A 13,120-nucleotide genomic window follows, 5' to 3' on the forward strand; every position below is an offset into this window, starting at 1 on the left:
TGGCACCATTCAGAGACACCCAGCGAATTCTAATGCATTTGTCTCGGGTTCACCGGCTACCGCTCGGAGCTGCTTTATCTGAGTGTGCATGCCACCTCAAAAAGAAATACATTCCTAATCCAAAACGAGGCAGCTTGTCTTCATACATCAGAATGTGTGTGTATTTTTGTTGGTGTTGTGACCTAGTCATTTATGTTGTGTTGATTTGAAGAACTTCACCGATTGGTTTGTTGTTCCCACATATTAGGTAATTCATAAAATCTTGTGGGTACAAGATACTGTTTCTGGATTTTGCTCCACTGCATTATGGATATATAGTTGATCAGGCATTGATCAGTTGTAGTAGATTGTTTACCAAAGATATTTTCCTGTTTGAAAGGTCTAACCTGACCTATCTGTGTCCCCTCTGAGAATTGTCCTTTTGATTCATTCACAATCATAAAAACAGTCAAGATGATCTAAGGTGGTTTTCACACTGGTTCTTAGTTGGACCTAAAGGGGCTCTTGACCTGAGAGCGACAGTTTTGGGTCAGTGTGAATCCAACCACAGCACTTTTGATTGAGCAAAACAGCCGCTCCGAGCCTGGCAGACATAGGTGATCTCTTACATCTGCTTACATTCCTCTTTTTTAGCAAAGAAAGGGATTATTTTTAAATTAAATGTTCTGTATGTGAGGACCTTTGAATTACTACTCTGACGACACAAAATGAACCACCTTTATGCCATCAAGGTATGTTTTCTTTGTGTTTATCTTTACATGTCTTGATCTGATTCCTAAGCCCATTATGTCCAATCAGAAAGCCCACAGAGCTTTGGGTAAAAAAAAAAAAAAAAAACACTATACTGTAAGCATAGTCATGGCGGATAAAGCAACCCAGCCTTCCTCTGCTTTTCTCTTACAAAAGAAATGGAAATACAGATTCCGCCGTAGAAGAAAAGAGGGCCAGCGTAAAATTACTCAAAACTGCGTGAACGAAGCAAAACAAACCTCCCGGTATGTTTGTGATGAGGGTCAACATGAAGAACAAGAAGATCAAAAAGGTTGATTTCGCACACAACCTTCACAGTTCATCCACTTCCGATTAAAGGTGGTGACCGCACAATTGGCCTGGGGTAGACTGATGGAAACAAGGCCACCAATCCGTGCCATTTGTCCCGTGTAAAAAGGTATACCTACTAGCATTTCGAATATCACATCACACAGTAAGAGAGATTTTTAATGTAGTCTAAATATTTTCACAAAGGCAGCATTAGTTCCCATTTGAAAGAGTCGCAGATGCTTTTAAATCATAGCCGGTTGTATCTCATAATTAGACCCTGTTCTTCTGAGCATAAAAGCATGTTTTTATAGTGCGCTTTCTTTTTTTCTTATGGGTCACATTGCAACAAAGAGCATTTTATTATATAATTATTCACTGCAGAGAAGGGAAAATACTAGGCCTGAAAAGGGGTAATTACGTCCAGCAATTTTCCCTCCGATTTTATTAAATTTTCCATGGAGCCTGCAAGCTTAACTGCAGCATAAAACACAGTGAAGGCTGCACACCCCCTTTCCTATTTTTAGCTTCGGGACTGGAGGGGCATAATATGGCCAAAAAGACACAATTAGAAAAACACTGTATAGGACTAATTTAGCAATGGTTCAGTACAATCATGGGTGAAATACTGTTGAGTATACATCTAGAAATAATTTTGATAAAACAGTACAGTATGTAAAATCGCCAGATATGGTCATTAAATAATCAAAACATCACTTGTGGCTGCCCGAAGCTTTTGACAGGTTACTCAAGACAGTGATATTATGGGAGACAATAGACAATAAAGCGTACCGTCACCTATTTTTCTCCAGTTCAGCTTTACCCAAATCTAAAAGCGTCTCGACTGAAGCCTATAGGCCATTGTAACACCTCATTTGAAAGCTAAGACCTACAAAACTGATCTAAACTGATCATTTTCCTCGTTGTTGCCATTACTTATTATTATTTTTTTCCATTACATTTTTGTCCATTTTTTGCCACATTTTTGTCACTTTTTCGTCACATTTTTGTCACTTTTTCATCACATTTTTGTCACTTTTTCATCACTTTTTTGTCACTTTTTTGTCACATTTTTGTCACTTTTTCGTCACATCTTTGTCACTCTTTTGCAGCATTTTTGTCACTTTTTCATCACACACTTTTTCATCACATTTTTGTTTTTTTTGGGTTAAGAGGTGAAACTTAGCCTAAATTGGAAAGCAAAATATAAAAAAATGTTTTACTCAACATATGCTAAAATGTCCCCTCCTGGAACCGTCACCTTAACGTGGTGGAGGGGTTTGAGCACCTGAATGATCCTGGGAGCTCTGTTGTCGGGGGCTTTGTGCCCCTGGTAGGGTCTCCCATGGCAAACAGGTCTTAGGTGACGGGTCAGACAAAGAGCGGTTCAGAAGCCCCTCATGAGAGACCAACAGGCCCAGTTAGAACCATGAGGCCGTCCTTCTGTGGACCCACCACCTGCAGGAGGAGCCACAAGGGGCTGGTGCAATGTGATTTGGGCAGCTCCAACAGCTGCCCCACAACCCGGAAACAGAAAAGTGGAAGAAAATGGATGGATGGATGGATGGATGGATGGATGGATGGATGGATGCTAAAATGTCAGCGCGTGGTCAAACACAAAAGCCCCAAGTGGTCCAGTCTGCCAATGCATTTCTTTTGAAGTAAGACTATTCTTCTTTGAGTATTTTTTTTCTTCTATATTGAGCCACAAGTGGGATAAAAGGAGACGACAGGCGGAGGGGCATTGTTCAAAATCAATCGGAGAACGTGTCCTTTAAGAGCCTCTTTAACACCACATAGACTTTTCTCAGTGGGAGCGTTCATTCCGAGGACTGATATAACTGTGGCGGTTTGCGTGCGTAGATCAGGGTAAAGATTAATTACAGGTTGCAAATTATTAACAGCGTGATGGACACCTGGGGCCAGCAGTTAAACAACAAACAGTGAAATAATGCGTGTAGGCAGTGCTGGAGATTATAGTGGGTTTTTCAGTCGTAAATAAAAACGTTTGTTTTCATATTGTAGAGATTTTTATCATGTGACAGTGTTGCTCGCTTCAAAAACATACTCGGAGTTGTTTTTTGAGCCATTCATGTGTATTTGTGTCATCTTTTCCTGAAGTGGCAGCTCCTCCGACAAACCCAGGAAACCAGGAAGCACTCTCTTTAGCCCCCAATCCATTGCAGGGCTTATCCAAAAAACATCCACCAAAACAGACAACAACACCCATCAAAGATTACCAAACAACACGCTGCAGTGCTCTCCGACACTAGCATATCCTGACGGCACACATCCACGGAGCAGGTGTTTTGATTTTTGAAAGGGAGCTAGGGGAGACAGTTACAATATATATACAAAGGGAAACATTGAATAAGATGTTTTAGATCAATATAGAAATTTCTAAGATCTAAGATTTCTGGAGAATAGTGATCAAGATATATTTGGTGTTCCATTCATTATAATGGAAATATATGACAAATGCCTTAACCTATGAGCATACAAATACCAGAATTTACCCTGTACTGGCCCAGAGGGAAGTGGAGCAATGGCTGCAACATTGCTCTATTTGTTGAGGTGGCAATTTGAGAGATGAATTGACCATCATAAAGTTTTAAGCAAAACACACAGAAGCATCACCTCATGACAGGTGTGTGCTTTGAGCTCTTGCCATTCAAACTGCCATGTCGATTGGATTCATTATGCTTTCACCCAGGTTAAGTCATGTCTCACTGGAAAAGCTACACTTTTGACTTTGGTCAAAGTTTGTTCAGAATGTCTCCAAATCAGAGGTTACTGCGCGTCTGAAGGTTATGCTTATCATTAAGTCAGTTTCCATTGTCTCTGGGAGCAGAGTGCATCGGACAAATTGAAATGATTCTGTAATGCGCTCAGTACGTATCAGACAAAGAAATATCGGCTAAAACATAATAACCTAAAGACCATTAGAGGGAAGGGCATTCGCTGGAGCGGAACTCAAGGTCTTACAGTCCAGTAATTCAATCAGGGCTTATCTCACAAAACCTATGAAAAAAGTGAATCCTTTTCGTGAATTTGTTTTCCGAAATTGACTGTTTCTTTGGTCCGTGTCCTTTGCCTCTGTTTGTTGCATAAACAGCTTTGCAGAAAGTTTTGCCCAAACGAATTTGTCCTATAGCATCAAACCTTCACTGAACACTCAAGTTTGTTGATATAAAATAATAACAAGCTGGATACATGTCTTGTTTCAATGATGGTGAGATTAAATCCGTCCCTGTGACTTTGTGGCGCTCACTTGAATGAATGTCAATTCAAATTTATAAGACAAATGTGCACTGAATGTAATCAGACTGAGCTTTAGTTGGGTTTAAAGAGAAGGGACACATGAAAGGAAGGATCTTTTATTTTTCACTTATATGTCCAGTGTCTTCCACCACTAAAAGGATAAGATCTGCAAAAGAGATTATTGGGATTATCTGGGGTTAAATAAAGGTCAAATCTGTAATTGCAATATCAAAAGATACAGTAGAGCAATTATTTGTGACATTAAAGGGAAATCATCTGTGTCGCTAATAATCTTGTCATTTATAAGTCGTTCAAGCCCTGCCCTTGAGTCATATTATTATGTCTTCATTTCACGATCAATAAGTTCCACCTTCCCATATTTTTTATTAGTGAAAAGCAATGGAAGAAAGGCTTTTTTGCATTTGCCATTTTCTGTCCCAGACAAAGAATCAGCCTTTATGCAAACTCATCTCAGTCCGTTGTGGCCCGGTGCACCTGAGATGTGCCGGTTCAATAGTTCATGTATCAGGACGCCTCCAGTCGGCGTGATAAGTCCGTGAAGCGGGAGCCAGGGATGTTTCTGCCCTGTTGAGCCCCCAGTACATTGTCGCCGTGAAATGAGAAGTGCGGGCTCTGCATACCGTCACTGTGTTGCATTTGTGAATAAGTTCTCTGCAATATCAACCATGTATTTTGCTATGAAGGGATTGAAAGTACAAGATATTGATTTGAAATGATTTTTTTTATACTTTAAGATTTCCCCAAAAACTAGTATGGGATCCAATTTGAGTTCTAGTTTAGATTTTATCTCTTGGATAATAAGATGTCAGAAAAGTGCTGGTTGTGAGTGTGTCAGGGTATATCCATACAGAATCTTTACCATCAATGTTGTATCAGGAACAAGTTTTACAGGCCAAAGTTTAAGCATTATTGCCTGCATGTTAAACCAGTCTGACATTTGCACAGGAGTGAGGAGAACAAAATAGGAGCGAAACATTCTCAACTGAAACAACCCAGTCCATTTATCAATATTTGAACATGTCTACAACAGAAGATTCCTGGATTCCTTCTTTTTGCCGTCTTTGCAAATCAGTTCAGTTTCTTAGCTATGACACATGCGATCCAGTTCTCTCTCCATTGCATCATTCCCCCTTTATATTGTTTTCCACTGGACTAGAACAAACGCTCGCTCTCTCCTTGACACATGTGGTTCTGTCTGTATTTCCAAACAGCTGTATGAATACTAAACCGGCCCGTGTTCACCTCGCCCTGAGCTGTTGTGTGGTGAGCAGGCGCTCATGCAAAGCGAGGATAGAGAGAGAAGTATGATTCGGACAGACATGAACGGGCACAACAATGAAGCCAGAGTTTGTGCTTGTGTCAAATTAAGATGTGCAGGCTTAAAATACTGTAGGTTCGGTTCAATGGAGGGTATAACATTTTGTTTACACTCCTCTTTATATCGTCAACTCATTTGGCTTTGATTTAACGTCAAATGCCTGTGCTAATGGTAAAGTGTCTGGTTTTCTTAAATTGGATGAGTTATTTTCATGTTTGTTTTTATACTCACACAAAAGAGTTATTTGAAGTATTTTACCAAGCCTGACATGCTTCTCAAAGTTTTACACTGCAGTAATGTTTCATTCAGTTCATACTCAGTAGTGGTGAACTGCATATGTAGCCACTGCTGCCCTGGGGTAGACAAAACTCTCACACACACACTACCTTCACACAAGCAACCACCGACCTTTGTATCACTAACTAAGAAAGCCTCGGTTGCCCTTCAGGTGATGTTATACCACTGAATATGTATTGTATTATCATACCTTGGCACAGACCTTATTGTTTGATTTGTGCGGATTTAAATAAGTGTTCCTGTCCCACTTCCAGTTGGCTCTGTGTTCATGTTGTGTCATGTCCCTCTCCTGCTGTTTTGCACCTGCTTCCTACAACTGTGCAATTGCTTTGTTCTCCCTCTGATTCATCTTTTAACAACACAACTATACATGTTTAATGAATGGTTTAGCATTTTTAAAATGACAAAACAGCATTGCGTGAGTCACAAAAGTTATGCTAATTTAGTCGTTGTTTTTGAGTGAGTCCATGCAACCGTTCCGATACTTCCTTGACTCTGTAACGCCAGATTGGGACGCCCCGGAGTGGACTGCTATTGCCAACATGAGAGTGGGGCAGCTGTTCTTCAACTGCAGTTTCTCATTAATGAGGTGAGTCACTTTTTTTCTATATTCAAAAGTTGCATTGCTTATTATTTTGCCCATCCCAGATGTCCTCAAACATCCTCGGAAATACATGTGCTCCTTGTGTTTAATGTTTATATTTTTGGTCTCCTCTAAATGTTTCGAAATAGTCACAACACATAGCTTTAATTGCAATCACCGTTAGAGTTATATTTAGATCCCCAAATCTTCCACTCCTGCCGCTCCCCATCTTTATTCTGCTTTGCTCATGTACCACACAGCCTCTTTGTGCCCACAGCTCTTATGCCTCTTTACCCACCTCCTCTGCTCTTGTCGGCCTCTGTCTGATGTGTCTGAGGCAAATGAGGTGGACGGCCCGCCAGGTGTTTCTGTAACAGAAACTGTTAGCGCCAGTGCAGTGCCAAGGCAACACTACGCAGACTTTAATCTCGTTTTGTACATTTAAAGTAGTCTCAGCCCTTAAGTAATTGACACTAACTACATTTTGAGTTAAACAGTTTCTCAACTGTACTGTGCTACATGTACTACCAGTGGTAAATGTTTTTCTCTTTCTTCTTCTGTTTATTTAATTTAGAGACATTTGTCGATTTTCCTCTTTTTAGAGAGGCTTTGTGTTTGGAACTGGTTTACTCATGAATTGTGAACAATCAATTTCACACACATACGAAGAGACACTGACATCTTTCATTCCGGAGAGAGGAGCTCGAGCAAATTCATGCAACTAGGGCTGAGCATAACAATGACAGTAAATGGTGATCTGATTCATGCGACAATCTGTCCATCCGGAGAGATCATCATATTGTGTTTCAGTGCCTCTCTGCCTAATGCCACTCTGTGCTCAAGTATAAACACTTTTGCCTTAACACTCATCCATTTAGTCTGTCTTATGATGCTCTGAGTGAGTGACTGGAGGATTCAACCAATCACAATAAGTGTGAACTGCCATCATAGATAATTTTTTTGGGGCATTTTGAGTATTTAACATTTTGGCCTCTTCCTCTGCACCTCAAGTAAGATATTTTTTTTTGGGTGTGCACGACTTTTCGATTTTCGCATACAGTTTGATCAAAAGTTACCTAATCCTGAAATTATACATTCGCTTCTTGACTAAGTACCCACATTCATGCCTGTCCACTCCTCTGTTTCTCTCATATTAACTGACCCTGACAGCGACGAGGCCTCCTCTTGATTTACATGGAGACTAATGGCAGTGCAGGGAGTCAATGCCCTCTTTGGGATTCAGCGTGTGGGTTGTCAAGCCGCAGTGCTAATGGGTGACTTGCATATGCAGCCTGGCCTCTTCACATTCGCTCAACTGTAATGACTTAGTCCTATTAGACATATAACCCCGTATAAAACGGTCCTCTTCTCCCTTGGACCTGTTAAAGATGTCCTCACAGCACCCCATCTGTGTCCGCTGTCATAAGATCCACTGATATTCATGTCCTGTTTCATAATTTAGGCTTCAAGGCGCAATTTTAGGGCAATTTTTGGTGTCAGACGAGGATATGAATAAGCTAATTAACATTGTTTGTTTGCATGTTTCCAAACTCATTATTCTAAATGGGTTTTAAAGAGGTAGAGAGGCTGCTGAGTGCCACAGTGTCAAATGAGGTCTAGTGGAAGGAGCAAAATGAAGAGCCAACCCATCACAGTGCTGTGGGGAAGGTTATCTATAAACAATAGAGCAGTGGTTCTCAAAAGGTGGGTCAGGACCATTGACATAATACCTATTCTACTCCTCCCCGTTAATAATAACTACGTTCAAGAGGGAATCTATGGTGGATTTACAGACTCCTCCTACCATGATCCGAAAAAACATGCTCCTTGATTGACTCACCGCTCTGTCCTGGCCGCTCCATCGGGTGTTTACATTATGGGACTCGCGTTGGTTATAAAAGTTAATCCACTTTGATTCTGGCGAAGGGTTCACCAAGTATCCATCATGAGACAGTCACAGAAAAACATTATTTTGGCTGATAGTCGCCAAATCCCGGAAAGAAATTCCAACTTCTGGCGAGTGGCCTCTTCTTTAGGAAGGTTGAATAAAGTCCTGCACCCCTCGTAGACAAACGCACTTTTCTTCATGACATTATCGTAGGGGAGGAAAAAAGAAGAAGTGTCCAGAGTAGGTTAGAAAGAGCTCCGTCTTCACAACTTTCAGTGCAAACATGACATCTGTTCAGACGCTCAGGGGGTGCATTTGTTTTCTCCACAGGTGTAGGATGGACGCGTCGGGCACTTCCTTTTTTTTTTTTTTTTTCCTTTATTTATTTCTAACAAGAGAAATAATGAAAAAGCTGTTTTATAGGTTTACCAGGATAGGGCGGAGCAGTTGCTCAGAGAGCAGGATTCAGGAAGATTGCTGAGAACTGCGTGAATGAAGTCAAAAAACACTCTGGGGGTGTTTTTGATAAGGAAATAGCATTACAACATGGTTAAAAGCTCCCAAAAGTCATTCAAAGTTTTGAATGGTATAGGACCTTAAAGATATTTGACATACAGTACCTGATGTAAGGAAAAGCGCATTGTCACACCATATACAGTAGATATTATACATAATTATATCTTGCTAGTTGCTCCAACTCTTAGTGCAGATTTTAATTCTGGTTAGCCTATTGTTTTTAAGGCAAGAAAGGTAGATATGGTAAAGTTAAACTGTTAGCTACTGCCTCAACAATCCCTCCGGCACATCCCGATTCTTCACATGACTCACATGCTTGTTTTGGACAAACCAGAAGCAAAGCAGACCATGTTTACAATAGATAAAAGTGTGCTATATTTAGATACAGATGGCACATGGCGGATTTTACTTTTCCATTTGTAATGCATTAGTCGTATTGTTTCACTTACAACACATGATATGGAGGCAAAAAGAAATTCAATCTACTAACAAGACACAAATAAGATCCCAGCTAAAGAAAAAAATCTGTGAAATACTACAAAAGACCAAATTATGCTTTTGTCTGAGGCATTGGGGGGATACGCATTCAACAATACAGTAGTGTGAAATGGCTGTTTAATGAATGAGAGTGGGAGACCATTGTGCACGAATCAATTCAAGTGCCTGAATAAAATTACACCTGTTGGAATATTTTAGTCACTTAGCCACATTTACTTCCCATAAGGACATAATGCTGAGCTAAATTACTTAAAACCACACTGTGTAATAATTCACCTAGGTATAAGAAGCATTATTACTGTCATTGTGGGTGGTTTTATTGGTGAAAAATACATCTAAACCACCAGTGTGCCTTCACTGTGAGGGCCCTCGCCTTTTCTCAAACCTGACACATAACATATGGTATTGTTGGTGTCAGAGGTAAGTTTGGTTTCGGCGTGTGTTTGTTTGTTAGCGTTTGCTCTCAAGACGTAGATATAATGTTCCGCAATGTGGCTTTAAATTCAGCCATCTTTGTTAAACCAAGGCCTTTCCACTTGTATCTGATCGAAACTTCCTTCTTGTTCGAGGAAGTGAATATGAATGAATGGGGCTTGAGGCACTGAATCGGTGGACGCAAAAAACCAAAGCCAGTCACAGCTCGTTAACCTTTGACCCGACCCGGGATACCCCTATCAGATGGTTTAATGACTTTGACGAGGAAACCGCGGCTCCAGGGAGAAAACAGGGAAGATGATGTAAAAGGGAATCTTGCACATTTTGTACACAATATAATTCAAAGAGCTTTACAGAACAAGGACGTTTAGAATGGCAACAAAACAAAACAAAAAACAAAAAGAACCATGGTGTTATATGAAAAGCAAGTTATATGCAGCTACAGAACCATTTTCAGCCAGGGTTTGAAACACTGTCTGCGTAGAGGCCAGTCTGTCTGCATGAAACTGAAACACCCTATATTTTATCCTGACTCTGGGGCCAGCAGAAGACCAATCCCTTAGGTTCTCCGGGCCCGACATACGGCTCTAACTTGTCAGAGGAGGACTCAGGCGCAATGCCAGAGACTTCTCCTCAAGCAAAGCTGCTTTAAAGTCTATTCTCTAAGCGACAAGAAGCCAGTGCAGATACCCTCTGATTTCTGAACTCACTCAGAATACTACTACTGTAACTTTTTTTTTTATCACATCAGGAACTTTCCGGTTGTAATAATCTTAGTTATTCAAACAACCTATATGTTTGAAATGAGTATATCTTGAACCATTTCAATTGACAGCAAAAAAGAACAAGACTAGTTAGTCTCCCTTTAAGGCTGGGTACATCTTCGCTGGCGTCAAATATGTAATCGAAAGTGAGTGCACTTTTTGAAGCAGTGTTGGCGGTACATTTCATCTTAGCCTGTGCTTGTCACTTCTGCACCTGCTTGGCATCGAGACGTGTAAATGCATCGGAGTGAGATTGCGGTCCTGGCACGCTCCGCATCTGCCTGTCTACTCCCTGTCTGCCCTGATGTCTTTATTAGCACCGAGCTCCTCCCCCCACGCCATACCGTTCGTGCCATTTGATTGGATGTCATTTCATCTATTAGCGTGTGCATCCCGGTGTCTCCCTGTAGCTGGTGAGTGGCAGCTATAGGGCAGAAAACGATGCACATGGATATTTGTTATCACTATCTGGAAGGAAAACATGTGTGCTGTGATGAAGTCGTGCTCACTGTTTAGCCCAGAGTCTAAGGTTTCGAAGCTGAACATTGCAACCTTCATTTGGATCCTTTGGAAATGAGCGATTTGGAAGATTATGTTAATTCATAATTGATCATACCGATTTGCAGCACAGAATCTGAATTTCAAGCATTGATTACACTATATTTGTCTGTATTATTCAACTCAGGTCGTCCAAAGATAAGTGTTTTTGCATTTTGCTTCATTCCCTGTGAGCATTTTTCTTAGTAATTATCATGATAAAGTGCTTGAATGCTCGAATAAATGTAACTAAATGAAACAGGCCAAACACAAGCCTTAATTTAATGGTTGTTCTCATAATGAATCTGCCTCCTTTGCTTGAAATCCACTGGTCAGACTTAAGTGCTTCTCATATCCCCCTCAAAGTCGCCGCCTTCTCTCGCTTCTCGCTCTCCCCTCATCTGGTTGTCGTCCCCTTTTCCAGTCAGAAATGCAAAAACCCGTGCTTAACATGCAAATGGCGCCAACGTGAGTGGCTCTGTCAGACAGTTACATCAGAACACCACGAAACGAGATTAATTTGGATGGACGGAAATGAGACGTTTTATATTCTGTCAAATTACAACATCTGTCACACAGGAAACCATTTTTTCCCCCACCCCATCATACAACAGAATTAGAGCCGCAGTAGTCAAAAGCTTTGCAGATAATTGAGTGTGCTATTATTTTTTATTTCCTGTTTTGAAACGATCATTTGTTTGCGTTACAAATGGGGCTTCATTCCTCACAATGCAAAGTGAGTGGTGTAGCTGTCATGTTTCTGAGGGGCACACAGAGCCAGAGGCGTTCTTCACTCATTTACATGAATCTTGTCAAAATAAAAATAATTTGTCATACAGTCTTGTGATTAGAGGTGCTTACTCATATACATCATAGTTTAAGCGTAATTACAAGTACTGGAATGAACTTGAGTAGTATTATTTTGAAGCAACAGTTCTCGACTTGAGTAAAACATTTAGATAACAACTAAACAGAGAAACCCTTTCTTGTTGTTTTATTGTTTTTGATTGAACATTGAAGTGCAGCAATTTGAAATATATTAGTTTATGGATAAAGTGGACTGGATACTCGCTACACTGTGAGTAAATCAATGGTCGCTGGTTGCACTGGTTTAAGACCTCAACGAGTACCTCCATATATGGGCGGCAAAACAAGCTAGTTTTCCATTAGGAAGCATTGCACTTTCCACACGGTTTAAGCAACTGTAAAGCCTGGTTTCTAAGTTTTTGGAACTGTCTACAGCTAGATATTCCTCATGTGATAACGCTGGGTTAGTTACAATTAAAGAAACCAGGCTGGTTTTCGTAAGGTACATTTTAGAAATCTTGCATACTAATGAGGGCTCGACTTAGATTGACAGGCCGTTTGCATTAGAGCTAATTGCGCGGCTATGATCGAACTTCGTCCCCTTTTTCGGAAAAATGCTACGTCACAGCAGGGTAGGAGTAGTCTGTAAATCTGCCATGATCGAACATAGGAGGAGTGAGGAGACGGAGTCTATTATTATTATTATTATGTCTATTGAGTAAATCCATGTCTAAAGCTTTAACTTTAACTTTGTATTTCTTCTGCCTTATCTAAAAATAGCGTATCTCTTTAAGGGTCACTCAATGGCATCAAAGGTTGGGTCAAATGCAGAGGACACATTTCATTGTGCAGTTGTTTCATGATAATAAACAAAGCACCACAAGTTTGACTACTCTACCCACCTCTGTCTGTAACCAGACAATGCAAATCTCTTTCTTTCTCCAATGTATTTTTTAGATTAAGCTGTGCGACTACCCCATTGTGTCATCTTTGTATCAAGAGAAGCCAGGAGTGCAGCATAGAGGGGGAGAGAGAATTTGACAAATCCAAAATCAACGGGTGCAATGTTTTCATCTTCCCATCCAGCGTAAAGTCTTTAATCCCATGATTAAGTTTGTAATCTAAAGCTAATTCTCCCCCGGGTCCCTCTCTCCTCG

General features: G+C 40.6%; 1 protein-coding gene across 19 annotated transcripts in view; it reads left to right on the forward strand.

Moving 5' to 3' along the window:
• stxbp5l (syntaxin binding protein 5L) overlaps positions 1–13,120 on the forward strand; it is a 411,861-nt gene that overhangs the window by 316,864 nt on the left and 81,877 nt on the right. For all 19 annotated transcript variants that reach the window (XM_079563359.1, XM_079563371.1, XM_079563374.1 and 16 more), the window contains exon 3: positions 6,443–6,524. In XM_079563359.1, the coding sequence (XP_079419485.1) occupies positions 6,443–6,524 (82 nt within the window). The remainder of the gene's footprint in view (positions 1–6,442; positions 6,525–13,120) is intronic.

The sequence above is a fragment of the Gobius niger genome, assembly GCF_951799975.1.
Source record: "Gobius niger genome assembly, chromosome: 9".
Taxonomy (NCBI): Eukaryota; Metazoa; Chordata; class Actinopteri; order Gobiiformes; family Gobiidae; genus Gobius; species Gobius niger.